The 26,548-nt window shown below is 37.3% G+C and overlaps 1 protein-coding gene across 1 annotated transcript in view; it reads left to right on the top strand.

Annotated features, from left to right (window-relative positions):
* Nucleotides 1–16,884, top strand: part of SLC39A12 (solute carrier family 39 (zinc transporter), member 12) — a 34,452-nt gene extending 17,568 nt beyond the window's left edge. Inside the window, exons 8-15 of the mRNA XM_008937464.1 lie at nucleotides 1–155; nucleotides 1,417–1,569; nucleotides 2,779–2,886; nucleotides 6,129–6,192; nucleotides 7,329–7,331; nucleotides 9,916–10,074; nucleotides 11,262–11,449; nucleotides 16,267–16,884. Of these exons, the coding sequence (XP_008935712.1) occupies nucleotides 1–155; nucleotides 1,417–1,569; nucleotides 2,779–2,886; nucleotides 6,129–6,192; nucleotides 7,329–7,331; nucleotides 9,916–10,074; nucleotides 11,262–11,449; nucleotides 16,267–16,395 (959 nt within the window). The 3' untranslated portion in view covers nucleotides 16,396–16,884. The remainder of the gene's footprint in view (nucleotides 156–1,416; nucleotides 1,570–2,778; nucleotides 2,887–6,128; nucleotides 6,193–7,328; nucleotides 7,332–9,915; nucleotides 10,075–11,261; nucleotides 11,450–16,266) is intronic.
* The last annotated feature ends 9,664 nt before the right edge of the window (nucleotides 16,885–26,548 follow it).

The following is a 26,548-nucleotide window of genomic DNA, read 5'->3' on the forward strand; positions in this document are numbered from 1 at the left end:
TTGCTGTTTTACTTATTACTGTTGGATCTATGTTTGGGACAACCCTCATTTTATTTAACTCCTGTCAAGAAATCTATACACTCATTTTACAGCTGTTTGTTGGTTTGGCTGTTGGGACGCTTTCTGGAGATGCACTGCTACATCTTATTCCCCAGGTAGTTAATACGTCCTTTTGTGTTTTTAACATGCTGATACATATGCATGCACACACATGCGTGCACACAGACACACAAACATAGAAAATTTCTATTTAAACTTGGCTAATGCTCATCTGTTAAAAAATAAAGCTTTCTATAAAATCTGTGAAGCAACTACCCAGTATTTCAGTTACATTTGCACTTTGTAGTTCAGAGAGAGATACTAAACAGTAAGAAGTGGAAATTGGTGAATCATGAATTCAGAGAAAATAAGGTTCTTATTTTCCTAAAAACTACTCAGAAACCTGTAAATCCTGTGCAAGCCAGGTTTCTAGATATGTGCTAAACTCTTACATGAGGCAGATTCTGCAACACATTTAACAGGAGAAACAGTTCTAAGGTTGTACAGGCATCTATAGTCCATTTTTTCCAGAGAACCTGGGGCTATCAGCCTAATTAATTCTGCTGTAATAAAATAAGTGCTATGTTTTTTTCGTAAATTATTAAAATTAATTTTAAGAAAAGGATAGCATGTAAAACAGAACCAAAGTTTCCATTGTGTATTCATTTGTTTTTGACTAAGTCTCTGCTGATATGACACAACTGTTATGAGTAGAATTCAACAGGTCATTGAAAGAGAGCTTCACACCTTCACTTGAGGTTCTTGTCAAAATATTCTTTGTACTCAATCCATCATCTCTGGAAGCAGAACTTGGAGAGTAGTTTAAGGATGGTAATTCTCAGGGAATGTCGTATTAATGCATTTCTCTAAGAAACACCTTTTTGAGTGTGAAAGTATTCTACTTTACCCGTTTTAAGTGATGTATCCAGTAATCTTAAAACTGCCTGCCTGTGGAGTAAAGGAGGGCTGCCACTGGGGAAAAACTGGAAGCACACCCATCAGCAGAAATCTTTATGGATTATTTTCAATATGAAGTTTACATCTGAAGATGATGCAAGTAATTTCTTAGACTTTAAAGACCAGTATACTTCAAACAAAATATACTGGAGATAGATATATATATATAAAGGGAAATTTCATATAATTGCAAATAACGTTACTTTCACAATTGAGAGATAATCAACTATAGCACAGGCTCCTTATCATCCATTTCATCCATTTACTATTCAGCTGATTAGATCAAAACACAATTTAAATTTGAAAGAGATGGCAAAAGAAAATTTTGAGAGTAAATGGAAATAAGACATTATGAATTACTCTAGCAAAAATTAAAATATTGCCATTTAATTTTTTTTTTTCTTTGTCTCTTGGTTTTAGACTCTTGGCCTACATAAACATGAAGCTCAAGAGGTAGAACATTTCTATGAGGGGAAAGAATATATTTGGAAACTTTTGGGAATAATTGGAGGAATTCATGGATTTTTTCTGATAGAAAAGTGTTTTTTTCTTTTAGTGACACAGCGTGACCAGGTAAAGCTTTGTACCATTTATCCTTTTAAAAATCTTTTATTTTGGTCTTTTACAGTGTACAATCTGTTAAAACAACTGTGGGAAATAATTATCATTTCTATGAGTTAAATGAAGGATGAAAATTGCTTTCCAAAGTGCTACTACCAGACTGACCTACAATTTTTATTTTGCTTTCCTCTATGGATTTTGCATCCTTCATTAATGTCTTCCATATATTTTTAACTCAATAATGAAACAGTTAATTGAATGTGTTCCTTGAGTATGCTTTCATGACCAGCACTAGGGAAGGTGAAGAGTAGGTACCCATATGAAACAGCAATGACAGTTGTTTACTCTAGGCTCTGTTTCAAAAGGAGAAAGACACAGATGTAAGCCAAATATATTTTAAAGAATTATATCATAAAATTTCCAAATTAATTTTGATCCTTATCCCAATACATTTGAAAATCTAGTATGTATGTTGTGGTCAGTAGAGCCCAGTCTGACATTGATGACATCTTCTTGCTCATTGTCATGCTTATAGTAATTCTATTAGTTTTTGTCAGTGTGGCTGGTGCTTGAAAATTCGATTATGCACAAGTATATAATGTAACACAAATTGTGATGACTCATTGTGTTTCTCATCATGGGAGGTTATCTTAATGTCATTTAAGAAGGCTAAGCTTTTTCTTGTTTTATTTTACAGAGACTATTTAATAACTGGCATGATTTAGATATGTAGCAATGAGTCCTTATTCCCGCTATTTTTGAGTCATCCATAAGAACATTATGTGAGATTAATAGAATGAGAATATTTTGATGATGGTGATATTTTGTCTGCTTCATAAAATTAATTCTTTTCGTTACTTATTTGGAGAGAAGGGCTTTATCATCATCCCACAAATTTTTAAACTTGTTTTACTGAGAACTAGATGAATTCTCAAAGTTAATTTTCATATCCATCTCTGCTTCAAATTTTAATCTTCGGTTTTGAAACAAAGTAAGTTTTATCTAATCATGCTAGTCACTGATTTATCTGATTCATTTTCCCGATTTTTTTAATCAAATAAGCAGAAGGAAATGTTGATGCCCACCAACAAACTTTCTCAATAGATTTTATTTTTTAAAAAATTATTCTTATAAATGCTAAACTTTCACAAAAGGTCAAGAAGGACTGCACCTCTGTTTACTGGATTTCAGGACTAATTGCAAAGCATCTTCATTCAGCAGGGCCTTTCTTTAGTTAATGGGCACTGGGGACATTCCCATGATCTTTCAGTGGAATCTGAATTAAATGAACACTCAGGCAGAGGCAAATCTACTTCAACCATACAGTTGGTAGGTTACCAATACGACATACTTCCCTGATTTTATGTCTGTCTTTCTCTGTTCCTCCATAAAAAAATGAACCAAATTAATGTAATAAATCAGTATTACTTTCACTCTTTATTGATTTGTCCTTTATTATGTGACACGATTGTCAGGAATCTCTAGATTTTGAAGTTTATAATGAACTTTTACAGAGATTTCAAACACAGATTTTTACAATAAGTTTTCTTAAGTGTGTTATCAGATTGATATAACAGTATACTTCCTGCTAATAAATCCTTAAAGATTTTCCTCCTCCCTTCTTTTTAAAAATGCATCTATCATATTGTAATGGCAGATTCTCCCATGTGAAAAATTTCAGGATTTTCTGCAGTGAGAGTTAAGTGCATAATTAGTGAGCGTAATTAATCTTGGACTGTTCTTGAGCATTTTTCCACACATTAGAAGAGTAACATAAACAAGCTAGATAACTAGCAGTGGTACTTACCTGTAAGAAGTTACATAATTTTCTGTCGGTCTGTGGAGTGTATACAGATTTAACTTCTCAAACTAAATTGATTTATAACTTTTAACCTGCCTTTTTTTTTTCCAACAAATCTCTTCAGATTATATGTAATGTCTAGATACACAGATTCCTGGTTATTTAAATCAGAGTCTCCAGAGACCTTCTTTAATATGAACATCGTTTTACTAAAGCAATTGTGATGGGTAGGAGCCTCATCAGATACTGTGAATCTCTCAGAAAGAAACTCAACTGAATGCAGAGCAAACAGACAACTGAAGAATGTTTCCTAATTTGTGAGCCATGTCATAGCTTCCTGTTTATGATAATGAGCGACTTTGTCATGTCTCTCAGCTTCAAGATCCCCCTAAAGTTATGCATGGGTCATATGAACTAGCCTGGTTTAGCTAGCTGGTACAACAGTGGTCAGTTTTTCTGAATCATGTGAGTAGTAGCAAGACAAACACTGGTTGACTAAGAAAAGCTTATAAATCCTTCAGGTCGGTGATTAGTCTTGCAGTTTGGACTCAAAGTTCAAAGAAGTGGCATGTCAGTAAATATTGTATGAGGAATGGAACAATTACTGGAATTCATGTGACTGGCTGCAATCATGGGAATTTTTCCTTTAAAGCGTAGAATTTAAAAAAACAAATCCTTTCCCTTCCCTCCTCCTGCTTCTGCAGCACATATCCCACATCACAACTGAGCTAGTTTCAGCCAAGAAACACCCAGTTTTGTAGCCACTACACATCTCTGCTATTGTTTTTGGAGTGGTGGCTGCTGTCCCTAACAAAGCACTCTTTTGTGCTGGTGTGTTGACCCTTCACTGGCTGCCATAATAGCTTTACTCTGGTTTTTGGCCAAAAAAAAAAAAAAAAAAAAAAAGATAGTGGAGAACAGTGACAAGTGGTGCTTCTCAGGGGTTGATACTGGTACGAGTGCTGGTTAACATCTTTGTCAGTGACATGGACAGTGAAACTGAATGCACTCTCAGCAAGCTGTGTGGTGTGGCCAGCATGCTGGAGGGAATGGTGTGCATGAAGGGTGCATTCCCCAGAGGGTCCTTGACAGGCTTAAGAGGTGGACATATGTCGATGTTATGAAGTTCAGCAAGGCCAAGTGCACAGTCCAGCACCTGGGATGGAGCAATCCCAACCACAAATGCTGGCCGGGTGGAGTACAGATTGAGAGTAGTCTTGAGGAGAAAGATTTGGGGGTGCTGGTTGATCAAAAACAGGAGCCAGCAATGTGCAAGTGCAGCCCACAAAGCCAACCCTGTGCTGGGCTGCACCAAAAGAAGCATTGCAAGCAGGTCAAGGGATGTGATTCTTTTCCTCTGCCACACTCTTGTGAGACCCCACCTGGAGTACTGTGTCCAGCTCTTGAGCTTCCATCACAAGAAGGACGTGGACGTGTTGGAACAGGTACAGAGGAAGATCGTGAAGATTATCAAATGGCTGTAACACCTCTCCTACGAGGATAGGCTAAGAGAATTGGGATTCTTTGGTCTGGAGAGGAGAAGGCTCTGGGGACATCTCATTGCAGCCTCCCAGTATCTGAAGGGGGCCTACAAGAAATCTAGTGAAGGACTTTTTATAAAGATAGGATGAGGGGTATTGTGTTCAAACTGGAAAAGGGTAGATTTAGATTAGACATTAGGAAGAAGGTGTTCACTATGAGTGTGGTAAAACGCTGGAACAGGTTGCCCAGGGAAGTTGTGGATGCTCCATCACTATATGTTCAAGACTAGATTGGATGGGGCCTTGCACAACCTGGTCTACTGGGATGTGTGCCTGTCCGTGACAGGGGGTTTGGAACCACTTTATGCTTCTATAAATTCAGTTTTTCTATTTTCAAGCATCAAGTTTTTTGGTTTATCTCACCCTTCCATAAATTTCTAATAGTTTCTCTAGTCATAAAGGAAAGTCCCAGGAAGACAGGGGGAGAAAGAGATTCCTCATGTTCTCCCTTCTCTCTTGACAGATGCAGTTTCCTTTAATTAAACATGAAGGCTGATGCATCAAATTAACTCTCTAAGACAAGGAAAAAGATAGTGTCTCTTTTTTCACTTGAAATAAGGATAAATTTCACTCATTGCAGTGGAGTGTACACATGTCCTGCTATGACCAACCAGTGATGCTTGATGCTGAGACAAAGCCCTAACTAAAGGCCAAGAGGCAAAGCACTGGAAACTGTACCACCCTGAGGGAAAAAAAAAAAATCTGTATTTTGAAAGGGTATGAAACCTACATGTGATCATCTTTTTATAGTTGTGTTTTCAGAGTAACTGTGAAGAACATGAACTCCAGAGCACTCTGGTGTCTATCTGTATTTCCTTCAAAATTCTACAGATGCCCTATCCAGCATGAAACTATAGTCGTCCAATCATGACAAAATCGAGATACAATCCAAATTATAATGCCCATTTTAGTTCTGCATTTGGCTCAGATTTTTGTGTATTCAAGAAGAAACAACATCTTCTTGGGTTACAACAGTGCTTAATGAATGTTTGTCTTCATATCTGAGTTAGACTATAACCTTTGCCTGGCAAGGGAGGTTTCTTTTCTGTGTGTTTCTGCAGTACCAATCACACTGCTGGTGCTCAATAAATGATTCTAGTGATACCTATGCAAGTAACAGCAACTATCTTTAATTCAGAAAGCTTGAACTTATTTGATATTTTCCTGTATTTATAGCAGCAGCAGGAAGAGCCCCTTAACACTTATCCATTATCTTTGCTTTTAACTAGAGGAGCCCAGAAGATTCTGAGTCTGCTGAAGTTCCTCCACAGACTAAGGTGATCAGCAAAAAAAGTTAGTATCAATACAAAGACTACACAAGTAACAGGAAAAGTTTTCAGACCTAAGATGGAATTGAAAGTGTGAAGCTGGCTTAGCTCTGCATTTCCTATGTGCTACATTACCACATCTGATGGTGCTTGGCTACAAAATTTAATCTCTGCTTAAAGACCTTTTCAGCTGCCAATCCTGTAATTGTGAAGTTCATTAATCTTATACTGTCCAAACTTTAGTGTTTGTTTACTCACTGTTGGCAATTCTTTTTTCTAAAGCCTTTGCTTAAAGATAAATACTCAAAATTTAACACAACACGTTTTCATATTTGCATACTTTGCTTGGGCTTACAAAAGGTAGTGAAACAATCGTTTTGCTGGCTCACTATGCTAATATAATTCTGCTTCCTTCCTCTCTTACATGGTAAAGCAGTAGCCTACTTAAACCAGTCATGATTTATTACATGTATACATTACAGGCTCACGATGACTTTCAGTTTTACATTAATCTGGTTCTTCAGAGAACTTCAAATTAATTCCTGCCTTCTCTGTTTTGTTGCTGCTTAGTCCAAAAAAAGGGAAAATAGAACATAAACCAAACTTTGCCTTTCACTGTACTTGTGTTACCTTGGTGAATTTAGTAGAGCTTCAGTCATTCAACTGAAGGAATAACATTTTAATTTAAATCAGATTACTTAATGTAATCAGGTCGCCTTTATTTTGTGATCTCAGATCTCAGGACATGTTTGGTTTATTTAATAATGTCATTTTCTTCTAGGTTCTTAGTATTCTCTGTTCTTGTGTACTTCACTTCCATTTCTGAGGCATTTGAAATCTGGATTTCCATTTCTTCAATCTCACCTATCCAGCAGTACACAATCCAATGCCAGTTTCAGTGTGACTATCTAGAACATTTTTAGATGAGTTTAGAGTTCAAATCCGTTCAGTCATCACTACCTGCTAAACACAAACAAATTTCTAGTGATCTCAACGTTATTTGTTTCAAGTAATTAAATTTGGGGTAGTTTCTCAGTAACATTCTTTGTTTGGCTGTTTTTTCCTCATACCTCAGTTTTACCTCAGTATTAGAAATTGGTAAATTGTATTAGAAATTAGTAATCCCTACAATAGTAGGGAAGGGGAGTTGTTTTGGTTTAGGGTGTTTTTTTATTTGAGAATGCATATCTTAAAAAATTTGTATTGTTACAGTTCTTATGGCTAGCATAAACAAACCTGTATATCTTGATAGTGAGCTAAACTTTTAAGTATCTTTTTTCCCCAAATTGAATGCAATCTGCAGCTCTAAGGCAGAAGCCTGGCATCTCCAGAAATGCCAGACTTCCTTGCAAATGCATGTCAAGTAGGATTGCAAAAGGAATCAGTCAGCTTAGATAGATAGTGAGTAAGATAGATAGTTAGTAACTCAGAAAGCAAGAAGCTACTGGAAGAAAAAGATATCTCACTGGATCTCTTCTCATTTATTCACATTTGTTCTATCAATATCTTAAAAGATCAAACAGTAGCATTTCGTATTTGGTATATACTCAGTGACTAGTGACATTAGCAACATCAACTAGAAATATTTTTGCTGTATGAGGAATGAAAACATTTGGAAAATCTATTTATGAATAAATGTTTGCTTTAACCTCTTACTCAAAACTTATGAAGCTTAATCTATGGTAGCAGTCCTGAGCCTATTAGCTTTATGAAAATTATGGAATAGAATTTGCTGAGAGTTCCAATCCCTTATTTAAGCAGAGAAAATGATCAAAAATAAATGTAGGATTTTTTAAGAAGAAGAGGCTTTGTAGAAATAATGAAAGTAATAAGCTAATAGTTACTGTTGGAGCAGTATAATGTGGTGAGATAATTGCTAGTAACAAAGTTGCTTCAAAATAGGCTGAAAGTTAATTAAGATAAACATTCAGAATTATTTATATATATATTGTCTTAACTTTCAGTCAAATAAGCTTACAAAGCTCCCCTTTGCAATTGCTCTGTAATGTTAACTTGATCCCTGTATTATTATAGAGACAGCACTCTGGACTAAGTTCCAGTAACTGTAGTGTATCTTCTTCTACAGTTAGATACTTGAATAAAACAGACTAATAATATCTCAGGGCAGGCCACACTTTTATCCTCACCAGTGCTTATTAGAAATCACAAACTTAATGCAGTGCAGCAATCTATTATTTCTATGTATTTCATGCTCTGCACTATTGATTATAAACTGCCCGTAGTGTTTAGAGAGAACTGTGCAAACTGGCAACATCCACTTCTGTCTCTGTAAGCTGGCAGGAAAATCCAACAAGCCTGCCAATTTTTCTGAACCCGCAGAGCTCCCAGGCAACTAGGGAGGATTTTCTGAACACAGTTGTTAGGCCTTTATGTGCAGCGTGAGTTTTTTTTATAACAGCCTGAAGAATTCAGTTCTAGACAGTTTCTGTAAGAAAAATGTCTCCCTTGTCACTATAACATGCTCATGTCTGGAAAAATATTACTGAAATGAAGCTTTGTAATAACTATATTCTGACAGTTCAGTGCAGGCCCACGTTAGCTTCTTACATTGTCGTATTATGTCTATGTGGGGCCAACAAAAGTCAGGAAAATACATTATCTTTACAGCCCAAATCATGACCCTACTGCTTCAGGAATAAAAGCAACCCTTTGCAAAGTTTTCTGTCCATACTGTGTAGGAGGAAGCTGGATGAGTTTCCCGACAGGCCTTAGAAGGTCCTGCTTGTAAGATTGTAGATGGAACAAAGTATGGTATAGGACAGACAGTTATAAGTTGCTAAGTAAGTGTAGACATTGAGCCTACATATGGAGACTCTGCTTCTTGAAGAGACGAAATCCCTCACCATGAAAGCACTTGGCATAATATTTGATTGTCTAGGTTACAGGCTGGACAGAAAGACTGTCCCTAACTCCCTAGCTTGATTTCAGCACTTTTATCACTTGTAGCACATTTCCTCTCATGCCAGGTGCCTGATCATGAACATCCAATGTACTATTCCACACTACAGCAAGGTCACAGAACACTATGGGAAAGAAAAACAGTCATCTGCATCCATGAGTGATGCTGCAGACAGGACTACTGTGAGCCATTAATGGATTGGAACAACAGCTGGAAACGAGCATGCTGTAATACTGTACTAATAGTGATATCAGAAGCTTGTTGGCTTTCATCTCTATCCTTTGCTGTAACACGATTTCATAAAAAAACAGACCCTGAAAATATTACTTAGTAGTAACATGCTTTACAATATTAAAATTATCAGCTGCATGATGCTAAATATTCATCTTAATTATAGCTGTGCAATTCTGTGAATGATGGTGGCTTTTAAGAAAAGAAAAATCTAGCATGCAAGAAAACTTGTGTGAATTTCAGCAAACAATGCAAGATTAATGGAAACATTTGCAACATATCATGAGACTGGAGTCAAACTGAACTCTACGTTTTTGACTTAGAGTTGACCCAGTCGACTCTAAATAAAGAAGCTTCTTTAAATAAAGAAGCTGCTTCCTGGTACTTGCATCTCTGAATTATTCTACAACCTACTTTTTTATTTCAAATGTATTGAAAGAAGTACAATAACAAGGACAAAACATTGTTGTCCTTTGATTTTTAAGACTTTTCATAAGGTTGTATGTGAAAAAACCCATATAATTTGTAACGTAGCAAAAAGTACAATATCTGTTCGTGTTAAAACTTCTGGGCTGTTTGTTTGTTTGTTTTTCCTAGGTAATAAAATTAGCTTGTTAGCAATAATGGTTCTGGTGGGTGACAGTCTCCACAATTTTGCGGATGGCTTGGCAATAGGAGCAGCATTCTCGTCCTCAACAGAAACAGGTGTGACAACGACTATTGCTATTTTATGCCATGAAATTCCTCATGAAATGGGTAAGAGATATATAAGTGTATTTTTCCTGATTGGCTTTGTAGTTGCAGGTTTCCCAAAGGATTCTTTCCTGTATGACATTAGTGGGAATTCTTGCTTATAGCATCCTGAACTGTAACATTAATGTGTGAGATGGTTATATGAAGAGGCTATTTTCTTCTCCTTCCCCTTCACAAAAAATGGGGGGAGGCTTCTACTCTTGTTATTGGATGTCATCCCATTTACATCCCAAAATGTAAATACCATCAGGTCAAGAGTGATCTGTTGTTCTCATGTCTAGAGGCACAAAAAATAGTCAGCTGTGAGCAAGAGCCATGTGTGCATAATGGGCATGCCTGACACAATGGGCTATCCAAAAGTTTTAACATGCAGCAGAGCCATTTAATAATGTATTCCTCATACTACCCTCAGTCCTGCTGCTAATAAAGAATAACAAGATAATAAAAGAAGATATATGACCCATTTTACTAGTGGACAGGACAGGAAGATCATTCTGTAGAACACTGCCCTCAGTGACCTCCTTGTGGTAAATCTTTCAGTATGGCTGAGGCTGTTCCTGACATTGTGTTGGTGAACATATATAAATAGCATTTCCACACTCACAGAAAATAATTTTTTTTAATCTTTTGCTCTGGACTTGTTACGAAATGATTTTTTGTAGACAAAAAAAAATCTGTGATGGGATTCTGATGTACAATTTAGCAAAGTTAATTAGATCTGAAATGAGGAGAGTTAAATTCAAACTGGAACCAGACTAGCATAGTTTTTTCTGACTCAGAGCACCTGTAAAACACTCACAGACCATGCTGCAGATATACTCACATGGTTTAACTGGCAGGTTCCCAGTCGAGAAAGATTTAGAAACTCTGGGAAAGCACGTGACTTCATTTTTGCATGTATCCAAGTTGGAAATGTCACAGAACATCGAGAACTAACAGAAGGCCACTCCTGTATACCGTATGCTATCTTTAGGAACAGCTAAACAAATACAAGTCAGTATGGGCTTTTGGGGTTTGTTTTTTTCACACAGCATGAGTTTATAACTAATTCTACAGAAATCTAAGGGCAGTCCTCTGTCACTCACTAACTGTGCATATCTTAATTATTTTCCTTCATGTTTTATTGTCACAAGTCTTAAAAATACATTTATCAGCTAAATAATACACGTTCTGTCTTTTACTTTTTGCAGGAGATTTTGCTGTGCTGCTAAGTACAGGGCTCCCCACGAAGTTTGCGATTTTTATGAATTTTATAAGTGCACTAACAGCATTCTTAGGACTTTATATTGGCCTTTCTGTATCAGCCGACCCACGCATTCAAAACTGGATTTTTACTATTACAGCTGGAATGTTCTTGTATTTATCTTTAGCAGAAATGGTGAGAACTTCAGTCTGTTGTTATATTTTCCTTTTAACATAGCCACATCAGAGATGAGTGACAGACAAATGCAAGTGGATGAACTTGAAGGGAAAAGGAGTTCATAGGCTTCTTGGGACGAATGTGCTGTCTGTTCCGTGTGTGTACAGTGTTCAGAACAATAGTCTGGTCTTGTTTTGTGTCATTGCCACGCTAGGTGTAATTAGTAATAAAAAGGTGAAATGAAGGCCATTAAGAGGGTAATATACGAGAAAGGCATAAAAGACTTTTAAAGGGGGAACAGTAAATAATACATTTTTTTTTACCTGATAGAGTTACTTAGTACAATATAAAGAAGCATTTGAACCTGCAGGGGTTTTTAAGTCTTGAAGAAGTTGGTTACTTTTTTTTTTCTTTTTACTGCCCATTTCTTTATATATTTTTCATCCATTGTTCCAACATGAATTTGATGGTTTTGAACTAAAATGCAAGATTCTTATCGTGTGCTCTTCCTGGCCAACCTTTATGTCTCAGAGAGCTTCGGATGACCTCCTAAGCAATAATAAATCCGTCATATGACCTTAACTTTTTCATATTTTCCCAACATTTTTTCATACTCCCAGTTCAATAACAAGGATCTGACTGTAGAAAAATGAAGTGTGAAGATATACAATAGGAGGAAGTTCTAAGGACTGTGGAAGAATGTGGTGGAATTATAACTCATGCAGATGTCTCAGACCACATCATTATTGAAGAGATAGCCATTACACTTGTAACAATTCAGAACTTAATTACCTTGCCAGCTTTGTCACATGGTTCTTTAACCAATGTCTGTTAATGTAAAGCTGCTTGCAAGCTTCTAAACAAAGAATATTTTGAGTGATTAGTTCAAGAGGGAAAAGAAATAGCTCTGTCTCTTCATAAATTAGCACAGTGTTATTCCCAAGTTTCTGTCCTTGTGTGTTCTACCCCCCACCTCATGCCTGAGATATCATTTACCAGGTTTAAACATAGTACTTTAAAACTGATATGCCACGCCAATATTATAACCTATTTAAAAACCTACTTGTAATAATTGACCTTAGAACTTGGGTATATTTTAGTCTAATTTTGCTGCTGTAACAAAAGTAAAATGAACATAAAGTGTTCCTGAGGGCTTATGAGGGAACTGCCTAAGGATTGTGGATGTGTCATCAGTCCTGACTCAGTTGGTAAGTGACTGACAAGAACACTGTGTACCAAATTGCATCTTGTTCTGACACAGAGAAATTTGGAAGCAAGACTGCCAACCTGCTCAGTAGGTGTGGTTTTACTAATGTGCCTAGGAATGTTTTAGACATATTTTTCCTTCAGTGTAGGATCAACATCCATCAGGGATCCACAAGCTCCCAGGACAACACCATGTTTTGCCCTTCAAAGCAATGTGCCAGCTGTAAATCCTGGGAGATAAGTTCCAGGCAGAGACAGGGACGTTTCCCCTTGTTCTAAGCTTGTCACCATAGTCTTGTTCTTGATGTGAAGAGGAAAACAAAGGGAGAGAGAGAGAGGGGAGAACCTTATTTCTCTCACCTCCCTTTTATTAATAGGTTGCCAATCAGCCTTTCTCTGCATTTTGTCCAAAGGACTGTCACTGGGTTGCTCACCCATGTTTGTCAGAATTATGTTGAATATCACAGAAATTATTTTATTCAAAATAATATTCCTGTAGCACTGCAGGAAACTAGAGATCTGAAAAGTTCTGTATGTTTGTATAGTACACCTCAAAAGAAAATCAGCCACGCATTATGTATTTTTCAACTTTCTGCAGTTACTTCTGTTCTCTGCTGCATTCTCCTCCACAAACAGCAATCATCAGTGTTCCCGCCAATAGCATACAAATAATGACGTAAAAAGCTCAACTATAATTTTCAGTATTTGTTTTACGGGCTTTCACATATTCATGTGCTTGTCAGAGCAACAATTACCTGAGAGAGCAGCAGTTATATAAAACTGAACAGCTTCACTGGTTTCTGCCCTGGGGAACATTGAGGGGTATGAGGAGGAGGTTCACTGATAGGACAGCATTGTGAGACTGCTGCTGCAAAACTACTCCTGTGGTTAATGAAAGGGTTTTCCTTTCTACAAATGGCATTCTAGCTCCATTAACAAGCAAGGTAGACTAATTATTTTAGAAATCTGAGGAAAAGACAAAAGATAAAATTATTTGTGTCCATCATTTTTCACCAAGAAATTCTGCAATTTCATCTTCCCTGTAGCTGTCGATGGTAGAAGGGATGAGTATTTTTTCCTGCAAATGTGTATGCACAGGCATAACATTGCAAAACAAATTGTTTGTTGCTTCAAGATACATATGTGAGTAAATACCTGTAATATTGTGGATTTAGTTGTTTAACCAAAATCAAATCCCCTGTAAAACATCTTTTTATGAGCAGTATAGAGAGATTGTTTTTGTACTTGATATCTGTTTAGAGGTCATAAGTCTAATCATAACTTTGTACTATTTCCAAAGATCTTTTGATTAATAACATACCTTTTCTTTAACATACCTTTAATCTGAGTTGAAACTTCAGACACAAACTTATGGAAAGGAACAGACCAATTCACTCCTAATGAATTGTTTCTTTGACAAAACATGTCCTCTTTTCCTGTTGGGAAGCGAACTTGAAAATCTTGTATTGGACTCTTAAATGAGTATCTATGAAGTAATCATTATTGACAAACATATACAAAATCACATCCATTGTATTAAAACCTGAAGACTAGGACGTCATTTCTGAATGATCGTAAAGATCATACTGGTTTATATGATTCCTGACCAGAAAGACTTACTGTTTAATTTGAAAGGAGGGAGATAGAAGCAAGCAAGACAATAAGGATATCAAGAAATAGGAGATAGCCAGCCACTCCCCACGGCAACTAACTTGACATTTTCTCTGGCTAACCTTAAAAATCTTTTTGACTTTGAGTATAAAGGCGTATTTTTAAAGTGGCTTATTGGACTGTTGGAGTGCAGCAGTCATGACCCTTGGTAGAACTTTTGTTTAGACAGCATGTGGTTGAGAGCCCCTCATGCCTTCTCTCAGCATGCTGCTTCCATACTCTTCATATCTTTTGTGTGCTCATGATAACATGAGCCGAAGTGGGAATACAGTTTGATGTGGTGCCATCTTCCCTTAATTTGTGAAGTATTTTGCATCTGCCAGTTGAACAGATTTACGCTTCCTGAACAAGCATTTATTTGCTGTACCACACAAATTTGTGTTCAGAGAGAGATGGGGAACCATAGCTGACACTGTGTCAGCAATCAGTTTTTGTTTTCAGAGATAAGCAGGGTTGTCATACTAGGTAAAGCTATAGAAATGGTCTGTGCACTTGATAACATGCACATAGGTTAGGTGGAGACATCTGCCTTGGACATGAGAAGGGTACTAAGTGCTGAGAATTCTTTTTTAAAACTTCCTTAGGAACCTGCTGTGCAGGTATGTCATTCATAAATTTACAATGACAGTGATAAAATACTGGCTTTTGCAGTGGGAGGGAAAAATTTCCTGTTTAGAGAACTTGTTCACTCAGGTGCTAGGGAAGAGGACAAAACAGACTGATTATAAGGATAAATAAGAAAGACCAAAGGTGTAGACTGGAAACCTGGATTCAGGCCTAGGTCTTAATAAACAGGTTTTACATATGTATACCACAAATCCCACATGCTCTACTTAGCTGTCAATTCAGAGTTTGATTTACATCAGAACACATCCCCCCCCCCCGACAGAGGGAAGGGGAAGCATAGCAAAGAGATGTAAACATGCCCAGCCAGCCTCTCTGGTCAGCACCACCCCGCTGTCTCCCAGTGGCTGATCCTGTTACAGCTCCTGGGAGGAGGCTCTGGAGAAGAAATTTCAGAAAGAAATTTCAGAAGAAATAAGTAGCTTCACGCAAGCGCAGGCTGTGAATGGAGCAGGAAGGGAAGATGCGAGATTCCCAGTACCACTTGGTCTTGTTTTGAAGTCCATAACAAATAGACAAAAAAGCCCCAAACAACCAAAACCAAAGGTGAATACCAGGCCATTGCTTTATATGTATTCCCAAAGTTGATATGAAAATATCAGCAGTCATTAGTGTCTCCCCTGATGTCTATAATATGTAAAGAATAAATAATAAGAAAGCCTAAGCCCGAGGAATAATTTTCACAGGCTCTGTTGACACATATTTTTTTTTTTAAAACTTTAAAAAAAGGGACCATGTAGGTTCAAAATCAATGTGACTATCTTTTAATATGATTATAAAAAGCTGCTGCTCCTTTATTTGATTTAAAATTCACAGAGAAAAATATTAAATGTCTTTTTTTCAAGCACATTTTAAAAATTCTGGGTTTTACTTGTATGTTTACTGAAGCCAAATTAAATAGAAGTGTTGCACATGATTTCAGTAAGAGCAGGATTGACCCTATATACAGTACCGAAACAAAAAAAAAACTCAACCTAATTTATTCCCATGAAAGGGAAACATTAATTTTACTAAATAAGCAATTCTTTACAGACAGATGTATAAAATTACTAAAAACTATCGAGAAGTTAACAAATTTTGGAATCTCATTTATAATTCTTGTCAGTGATAGTAAAAGAACCAAAATGGGTAGAATTTGATTAATTTAAATAGTTCACTGTCAAGATTGGTGGTGTTACAATGTACAGATCATGTTACATGTTAATAGCTATATTCACCAACTCAGCATTTTGGAAGCTTTTTTTTAATGAAGTTTGCCTTGTTTTCCCATAAGACTTTTTTTCCCAGAGATGAATATATCTGTCGCTCATTCTGGTGTCTTATTCTTTTTTTAGCTTCCTGAAATGACTCATATTCAGACACGGCGACCCTGGTTGATGTTTCTCCTACAGAACCTTGGATTACTATTAGGCTGGCTTTGCCTTTTACTTCTGGCTATATACGAACAGAAAATTAAACTATAAGTTTTCTGTTGGAAATCTTGAAGTACCACTTATGACAGTGGATAGCATTATTCACACTTTTGTCATGTCTGCTATAGTGATATATAAATTAAGTTGCTGGGATTTTATACCTGAACAGTAGAAAACTATTTCAGCTTATTAACTTCTTGTTCAGAACTTGTAATTTTTTATGTAAATGTGAATGCTTAGAATTATATTTAATTTGTTGCTGAGTTTGCCAGATCCCATGCTCAAACCCAGGGGAGCTTTTGATTTGTTTTCACTGAGACTGTTCTAGTTGAATGCTCTAAAGTGATCTCTGCCAGTCTGATTTAAGAAAAGAATAAAACACTTTTATATGTTTTACACTTTTAATTATTATTAAAGTGGACTAACCATAGTTGAATAATTTGAAGCAGAAATGTTTTTTTGCTTCTTAGTACAAAGAATAAATGTACTTCTATAAATCTAAAAAGTATAGCAAAACTAAACTTTTAAATGGCATACAGCAGTCTCTTAATATCTGCACTTCGTCAACATAAAGATCCTCAGTACTCATATCTTGCTGGTCCACTGTGACAGGTAAAAAATGGCAAGTGTAAATGTTGAAGTTTATGATCTAGCTATCTGAGAATGCCCTTTTCTGACTAATACAGTTTCTCATACTTGTAATGAATCTGTGACTTCCAAGCACTGGACTGTAACAACTGTCAGAATAGCCACCTTCTGTATTATCCTACTTCTGATGGGTTCTTATAGCAAATGCTTACAATTTATTATGAGAAATATATTTGGGTTGTTATGTTTTGGGTTTTGGTTTTTTGGTTTTTTTTTTTTTTTTCCTTTCTCTCTGATATCCCTTCCAGTCTCCTCAAATCAAGGGATTCCTTGAGCCAAATGTTGCTTCTGAGCCTTCACGTTCAATAAACACCAATAGTGCCTTACCATCAGCAGTTAGTTTAGTCATACACATGCTACGTGCATTGTAGAAAGAGCTTTTTCCGTTGTCTAAATGGCAAGTAGCTGTGCTCTCTTAGGGCCTCACTGCAACTCCTATCCTGAGTGATTTTTGTATAATTAGTCCTCTTGATTTCAAGGGAGTTCTGCATAAGTTGAGATGACTCATTTAATTTAGTGTTGGTGAATCAAGCCTGAAGCAAAGGTATAAATTCTGCTCTGATCCTGAGTTGCTCAGCAACTTCCAGGAAGTACTGGACAACACTCAGCTGTGTGATTTCTGCTGCTTATATGTCAAATGTTTAGTGTAAGGACTGACCCCTACCTAACGTATAATTTTATATGAGAATTGAGATTAATTCTTTCTCCCTGCTCTGATGAACTGTGGATATAGGGAGAGCAAGTTACAGAACAAACATATATTCTTTATGCAGCAAGTGGACATTTTCTTTTCCTGCTCTTAACCAGTCTTGAAATATGGCTACATTATGACACAATATGACTGTCTATGGGTGTCGTGTGTTTATTCAACAGCTCCTAGTGAAATAACAAGTATTCTCATATTACAGAGGGGAACAGATTCTGTTCTCCTGGAGTAGACTCTCAGAACTATCCGTTCTCAAAGGTTTTGTGGGCACCATACCGTCTTATCAACAAAATGTAAAATGTAATGAATTCTGAATTTATTGTTTATAATAGCCTAATAATTCATGGGCATGTGAACCCCTAGTCATCCTAGTCAGACTTACCCTTGGGAAGAAGTCTTAAGGATTACTTTAAAGGTAGATATGCAGTCATTTTCAGTCCCTGTTAGTTATGAGAATCTGTAGCAAATATCCAAATGCACACCAAAATGTACATCTAGGCATTTACATACTTTCAAAAACCTTGTGCCAAACAATTTATCTATTGTCACACAGGAAGTCTCTATCTGACTAGGGAAATGTTCTGAGCTGGTTTAAGTTCCAAGATAAAATCCTAGCTTGTTTTACATAGGTGTGCAAATATTATGTCTGCTTTTTCTGTTGATTTAACTTTGAAAGATGAGCTGAGAAGGCATGATTGATGCTTCTCTTTTCAAAGTTTACATTTTTCAGGAGTTTGTGTTAGCTTTTAGTAAGGTAAGATTTTTTAAAAGTGATTTCCCCTTATTTCATCTGTTTGTATTTTCACTGAGTCACTCCATGACCTTCAGCTGACAATCAATTCAAGCAATAGCAGGACAACACTGGACGTAAGCAAAATCTATTCTTGTGTCAGATAGTGCAAATGAATATTGGAAACATTTGTTATTACAAAGAGAAGAGCTACTCTAGTTTGAATACTTACGTATGCATAATGTTCACTACCACAGAAAAGAGGATTACCAATATGATCATGTTTTGGCAATATTATTCTATTCTGAAAAAAATTTTTGCTATTTATTAATGTGTCTGAAAGACGGCAAGTAGTTTCTGGCGGTGTGGACTTTAAGGTTGCATATGAACATAGGTTCACATCCTGACATGGTCTGTGAACATATTTTATCTGCATGTGCTCAGAAAATGCCATCTTTGGAATACATATATGTTCATCGGGTTTCTTGATCACATTTAACAACCAAGCATATTCATACAGCTTCCACTGGAAAAAAAAAATGTTGTTCAGAATACCAGTTAGTCCTTGTTTCTACCACAGAGCTTGTATTCTGTGATATTTGTCAGTAAGTGAGCAGTTCAGTCATCACTTTGCCCCGGTGTCAAGTTTGAATATGTGGAGTCTCGTTAGCATACAGAAGTTTTAATTCCTATGGCACTTGTGAGAGATCTTATGACTTAAATTTGGCATCTCTGCTGTAATGCTCTTATATTAGTATCTTTAAAAATATACTGAAGATGAAGAATTGCCTCATGGGAAAAAAGACTAAACCATATATTAGGAACAATGCACCATACAGAGGGCTAGAATCTGTTCCTATAGGTCAATAAACTAGAAAAGTAAATCAGTTTAAACCCAAAGAGATGCGCCTGCAGGATTAAATCTTTTTTGTCAAGATTCCCTGCAAAGCCCAAGAAAAAGCATAGAGGAATATAGGTCTGTGTCCTGACAAAAGAAGTGGTGGTACACAACTATTCTTATGATGAATCCTCTTTTGTGTTTGTTTTAAATTCTGTAGTTTATTCATACAGATTTCAAATGAGACTCTGTTTAAAGCCAGGTATTTCTTTCTGTTCCTCCAGACTTAACAGACAGAGAGTATAACATGCCAATGTTTTCACTGAGTCAAATCCTGAGTAAGGACTGCAGAACTTCATCACTTGCAGCCCGTAAATCATGAGTAGGTATCTCTTCCTAAGAGGTATGCAATTACTCAAACAGATGTTATGTGCTTGATGGAGAGATTAGTTGGTGAAGTTTTACAGCCTGTCAGGCAGTTCTGACTAGACAATCATAATGTTCCTTTGGAACACTAAAATCTGTAAATCTATAGATACTGGAATTTTTCTGGAAGAAGCTGGTTAGTATTTCTCTCTCTCATCTATTCTTGGTTTTCAGACACTCTCGAGATCAAAATATAGAAAATATCTTTCTCTGTTACACAGAATATGAGAGAGAAAAGGAAAGGTTGAAAGAATTTGTTTGCTACAATATTTTTTTCCTGGAAGTTAAATGCCAGAGGCTCTCGTAAAAAAATACTTCCAAATCCAAACTACCAGGACTCCTAAGCATAAGAGAGCTGACCTTGTACCTCTCTTTTCTGTATATGTTACACATTACCCCATGACTGCTAAGATAAATAGTACCTTCTTTGCAGCCAGCTATGCTAATGCCCTTAGAAGTTTCTGGAGCTCATCTGCATGTTTTAAATAGTGCCATCTATTCCTTCACTGTATTTTATGCTTTAGGCATGAACATGGCATTTCTCCAGAAACAAAAAAAAAAACCTTTTTTTATACATGAACACATGGTTAATTTTGGTATGTATATTTGGATTGTTTTTTCTTTCACCTTGCCATTGCATTTGAGAAAGCATGTTATCATTGTTAAAATGTTTTAGCCTGCAGCTAGAAACCAAAAACTGGTTTATATCAAAGTAAGGATTAGAGCTAATAATTTTATAATAAGGACACACTTTATCAATGCTGTTAGCTTTTCTTGCTTTACTGTAACCTTTTGTCATGTCTTCCTGTCATCTTAAACTGTCTTCTATTGTGAGTGTAGCTGTAGGAATGTGACTAGAGAAAATACAAGCAATAGTTACACAACGGCTCTAATCAAAACAAAAAGTCCTGCAATTTATTTTACTAGACCCACCTTCATTCCCTTCTCCCCAAAAGAACAAAAAATCCACATGTGGAGCTGTTGCTCTGAGTCACGTAGGGGAATGTAAGAAGTGCTTTCTTCCTTTTCTGTGTCTGATAGCAGAAGCCAGCCCAACGGGACACCCTGCATAGACGTCTGGTTTCCTTGAAGCCACTGCTGGGCTCTCCTGGGTGGCAGCAGCACAGAGCAGCATCCTGGGGCAGGGGGCGCGGGAGTCACAGCGGGCGGGTGCCGCTGCCTTTTGCAGGGATGGCAAGAGACAGAGCGGGCAGAGGGACTCCAGAGGGGCATACTTCAGTACAGCACTTCAGCAGTTGTAGCAGAAGGATTAAAGGGTTTATAGCTGTCTCTGTATCAGCCTGCAGGAGCTCTCTTCAGGGCAAATTCCCAGATGGTTCACATTATCTTTGCTTTGGATGTGAAGGATACCATGAAAGTGATCTGGCTGATAACCCAGTGTGTGCAGGCTCCCACAGTGCAATAACCCACAAGACCCCAACAGTCAGAGTGACCCAAGGGAATGCTACTTCTTTGCAGAGTAGCCTCCCGTGATACTCTCAAAAATAAAGGACAAAGCCTGCAGTCGCCTACCAGGGTGGTCCTCTTCCACATTGCAGCCGCAGGGCACCCAGGTGGAGCTCTATGTGGCAGTCCTTTCTCCTCAGGGTCTCGGCTCTGATATCTCCAGAGAGCATTAAACACAGCATTACCTGGCAACCTAAATCTGCCTAGCAAACATTTACATATTGGCCAAACACATAAATCGTGCTGGCCAAACACTAATCAGTGCTACGCATGTATCTGTATGTGACATAATTTTCCCCCACTGCAACTGGCTGAGGAACCTTCCCTCATCCTTTTCCCAGGGGCCAGCAGAAACTATCTTGAGCTACCCCAGAGGGATGACTAAAGATATGTGTAGAGGAATAAACTAGTCAAGTATTATGACACATTCCAGTCTTAATTTAAGACCATGTCAAATTCTGCTGTCTCTCCATGGACTCTCATACTACAGGGAAGGCATCAGGACAATGTCTGCACTGGCCTGTTGGATAGCTGCCCAGGCTGTCCTCACCAGGGTACATGGTGGGTGAGCAGCAGCCATATCTCAGGCCTGACAATTGTTTCAGAGTATTCCAGGTGTCCCTGTCATTGCATACCAGATAAGGCATCCACTAGCACACCACCTCACACAAAAAACTCTTTTTGGCCTTTCTAACAAGGACTTTCCAGCATTTGTCCTACCACCTGCTTGTCTGCACTATGTAAATATCATAACTCTATATGGTATGGGCTCTTATCTCTTCTACCATCCGTACTGATGGCTTTGCAGCAATGTGTTGCAACTGTTTGCAACTTCTGATGTTTAGAAAGGGCAACAGAGGATTGAAAATTTCACTGAGAACCACACAGGAGGATTCTTTTGTATTCCATGCTGAAGTGTGTTGGTGGTGTCTTTGTGGACTGAAGTACTGGCGTTTAAATCCCCAGCCCTGAATCAGAGTTGGCATATAGATGATGTCCACAACCAGGTAGGAAAGACCTTCCTGATTGTTTTTTACCCATGGCCTGGCCAGCCTAGGGTGGGAACCAATTAGGAGATCACCACCAGCTGCCCCCACCTTCAGCATTAACATCATTTGTCCTGCCTCCAAGTTAACAGCATAAAAGCTGGTTCTGCCCACAGTGGTGTTAGGGGAAGCTTGCTTATGTAGTGATTATACTATGTAGATTTTCTAGTTAGTGTGAGGCCCTGTCTCTGTCTCCTTTTGGCAGAGGCCCCCCCCAGCAGCAGTGGGACATCTGTATGGCCAGGAGCTGAAGGAGTATGTCAAAAATAATGGCATCATTAGTTGGACTGGTTGCTGGGGTCCTTGGTTGGCTTGCTCCTGCCTCCACTGCATCTTGCACTGTGAGTGAATTTATAAACCTTTGCTTTCCTCCAGTAGTTGGCCAACTCAGATTGCTTGCATATGATTATAGACTAGAGGGAGGGATCTGAATCATGATCTAGCTCATCAATGATAAAATCCTTCTTATTTAGATTGGTGGTCACCAAAAGATGGACTTGGGTTATTTAACAGTAGCAACTGTTAACGTGTCCTAATTTCAGGACTTCAAAGGCCATCTTTATATTTCTGTGTAAAGGTTTAGCATGAGCCCTGGAGTAACACTACAACTACTTTATGGCTGCCATCCCAATCCAGGTGTGGGTGAATATTGTAGTTCTTAAGTATAGAAGCAAAAGTCATCTATATACATGGTACAGCAGCTCAGTAGCAAGTTTCTGTAATTATTAGCAAGTTTAGAAAGGTGTGAGTGGACAATATACGTCTGGTGGTTTAGTATGCCCAGAAGAGAGCACAGCAACATTCAGAAAATGTGACATCCACAACCCAGTTATAGACATGAATGCATTTCTTTTCCCAAGTACAATCCAAATGATGAGTCCCATTCTGGCACATGCCAGGACTTCACTGATGATAGTTTTTTGTGTACTTTGTTCAAGGCTTCAGAGGAAAAGATGTAATGGGGAATAAAGCCTCTTCTGTAATTTAGTAAAGAAATTAATGCAAGTGGCAATGCACTCTTTATTGCATCATCCTGAACAAATGCAAAGCATCTCCCTTTTCTCTTTGAAACAAACAGGGCAAAGCGGATACATAACAGGAAAGCCACAACAAGGAAGTGTCCAAGAGAAAGTTCTTGTAGGTGACTGTGTAAATGCCAAAATAAACAACAAAATATGTAAAGAACATTACCCCCTTCTCATTGGAGTTCATTCTCATTGGTAAACATGAACGCCACAAAATTCTCTGCAGATGTTGCTGGAAAAAATTGTGTTTAAGAAATCAAGCTTTAACCCTGGAAATATCTTAAATATTACAAAACATGACTTTTAATAAGTCTTAAACTTGAAACATATGTTGAAAATGCAATCAATATGGTCATAGCCATGTATTTTGGAAAATACATATTCATAGCTAATGAAATCAGTATAATTTTGTGTGCAGGATTTCAATTCCATCTCAAGTAATGAGAAGGAAGAAAGCTTGTGAAAGCATAGTCCATTTTTGTATCACTTCCTATTACCATAAACTGTAATTTTTAATTTGGCTTTTTGTACTTGCAATTAGCAAGAATATGCCATTTGTCTAGACAACAGAGTAGCTGACTGTCTGACATAGTGTTTCTGGCAGTATTAGTGTGGACTAAGGAAGCACATGACTATTTGTTGTAAATTCTTTTCTAGCATGTAATATTTTAATATGCCCTCAAAATTCTTAGGTTGGATTCCATTTAATTAATTGTCCATTCTCGACCTCAATTCTCCTTTGTGGAGCTGTGTTTTTCAGAAGTAGTTATAATGTACTTCACTTGAGTGAAGCAGGTTTTTTGTTTCCTTCCCTTCCTCTCATTTCCTCCCAATGTAATTTCTGCTATGTGTTAAGTTTCAGTATTGGTGGGAAAAACCTAATTTGTGAGAAGATTTTTTTTTCCAGACATTTCCTAATTATAGTGTATGTTGGATCATGGGCAAGAGGGACCTCAAAAAGGATGGTCTGAATTCTATTTAGAGCAAAGGCAGCTCCTACTTGCTTTTTGTTGGTATCAGAAAGTACACTCCAGCTTTAAAGAAAAAAAAAAAAATTTAAATTGCATGTTGCAAATACCATCAGTATTCACCAGTCACTTCACATCAGACTGCAGGTGATCAGATTTCCTGCACTTCTTCAATCACTCTTCTTCAATGTTATTGCTTCCCAGCTGAGACATATTAGCTGACGCTGAGCATGTGACTAATCTTTTGCAAACTCTCAGTAAAACAGTTGCTAACAACTTTCACTTTTACAGCCTACTAGTATTACAGACAAAGTCAGAGAAATACAGTTTCTAATAACAGATGATTGTTTCATTTAGACAATATAAACTGAAAATTCCTGATGACTTGAAGTAGATACTAATGAACTTGCAATGTGCTCTTGCAGCTTACAGTTCTGGTATGAATGTAAACCATAGGCATTAACAAGAGTTGCTTTTGATTCTCTCATATGTAGATCATATAAAAGATATTTCATACCTTTCATTCTTCCTTCAGAATTCAGAACTCAAAAGGTATCTTGGATTCAAGACAGTAAGAACAAACCTCAGGTCCTTAGCTTCCTCAAGTATTACATTTTTGTATGTTCAATGGCTATTTGACTAAAAAAAAGGCCCTTTCCTCTCTTCTGCACTTTCATCCTACTTATTACAGAAATGGCCACCTTTGACAAAGACTTGCCAAACTTTTTCCCCAGTGAAGTTCGTGGCTCATGTGGTAAGAAGCAGAGTCTTGGCAGAAGAGACATTCATGTTCACTCTATTCACAGTTACAAAATAGCATCAGATGTCAGCTTCAGGATTCAGTCTCTAAAGCTCTTTATAATTAGCAAAACTTACTTCATAGAGTGTAAATGCATTAAACCACTTCCGCATTCTCAGGTTAGTTTTATACCAGTGAAACTTTACTAAAAACAGTTATTTCTGCTTTATACTATTTTAAACAAAAGAAAACATAGGCTTTTGCGTTCTTTGTAACAAAACCCCTAAATCTGCACAGTACCTCTGTTGCTGAGTTCTACGTGATAAGGAGATAATCTGAAATACAGTGAGCAAACAGCACTGCTTCTCAAGTACTGGAAGTTCCTAGGCAGTATGTCTGATGAAAAACACACTGCACGTTCATTTATCCTGTATGTCTATTTAAAATGTGAGATATAAACATCTCTTCTATAAACATACTCAACAAACCTATATCTGGTTTACATCCTTCAGTCACTGCAATGACTTTTTTTTCATTAGTCCATTGTGCAACTGATTTTCAATATAATAGAAGCAATTTGAATTTGTTGAGTTTAACCTGATTATATAATACTTTTTCCAGTAAGTCTACCCACTACAGTTCTGGCTGCCTTATGTTATTATTTTCTGGTGACAGATAGGCTGCTGCAAATACTTATACCATAATTAATCTGCTCCAAGGGGAGAGGGGGGAAGAGTTGGAAATAAACTTCTGAAAGATATGGTACTGCACCTTACAGTATGAATGGGTCCTTGTGATTTTTATCTCTCTCAAGATAAGACAGATAAGACAGAAAAAAAACCCGACAAATATGCAGTGACAGAAGATGCAGTATTTTGATATCTCTGTGACTGCTAGATAATAACCTTCAATGATAATGCAGCAGTTTTGGCACTAGGTTGCTTCTCTTTAACTCTGCCTGGGTACATCTGCTATTTTAACTTAAATGGTACAGTGTTTCATATTACCTATTTAAATGAGAATATAATTGATCAAGTTCTCTCAGTGAAAATGTAATGATGAAAAGAGTTCCTTCCCAAATGAGACTTTTTTCTGTGACTTGGCTGACTATCACACCATCGTCAGTTGAGCTCTTCAGAAAGGTAAGAAAATGGAAACACTTTTCTACAAGAGTTCAGTGGATGATTTAAACCCCAGGGATTTCCTAGCAGTTTTAAGCAGCATCTGTGGGTACTTCAAGCAATCCTCAGGGTTTTGAAAATTTGTGTATCGGTAGTTAGAGATACAAAAGACATTTCCTTAGGTACGTGGCCTTATCTCTGCACTAGACTTTGGAAGAGGACAGCATGAGGACAGTAGAATCAAATAGAATTGTCAGTGAAAAGCCCCAAATATCCTTTACAGAAACCATCCATTTCTAGGGATGGCTAATGCAAAAGGTAGCAAAATATTTTAAGCTCACCTTTCTCTCTAGAGTTTAGAGGCCTTTCAGATTGCAGGGATAATCCTTTAATCAGTTTGGATCTAGCAAACTGGATCTAATCCTCTCCTGAGAATGCAATCCTTATCATTTGAAGATCTGAATTGGGTCACCCTTTTAGAGATTGTCTG

The sequence above is a fragment of the Merops nubicus genome, unplaced genomic scaffold, assembly GCF_000691845.1.
Source record: "Merops nubicus isolate BGI_N331 unplaced genomic scaffold, ASM69184v1 scaffold12473, whole genome shotgun sequence".
Taxonomy (NCBI): Eukaryota; Metazoa; Chordata; class Aves; order Coraciiformes; family Meropidae; genus Merops; species Merops nubicus.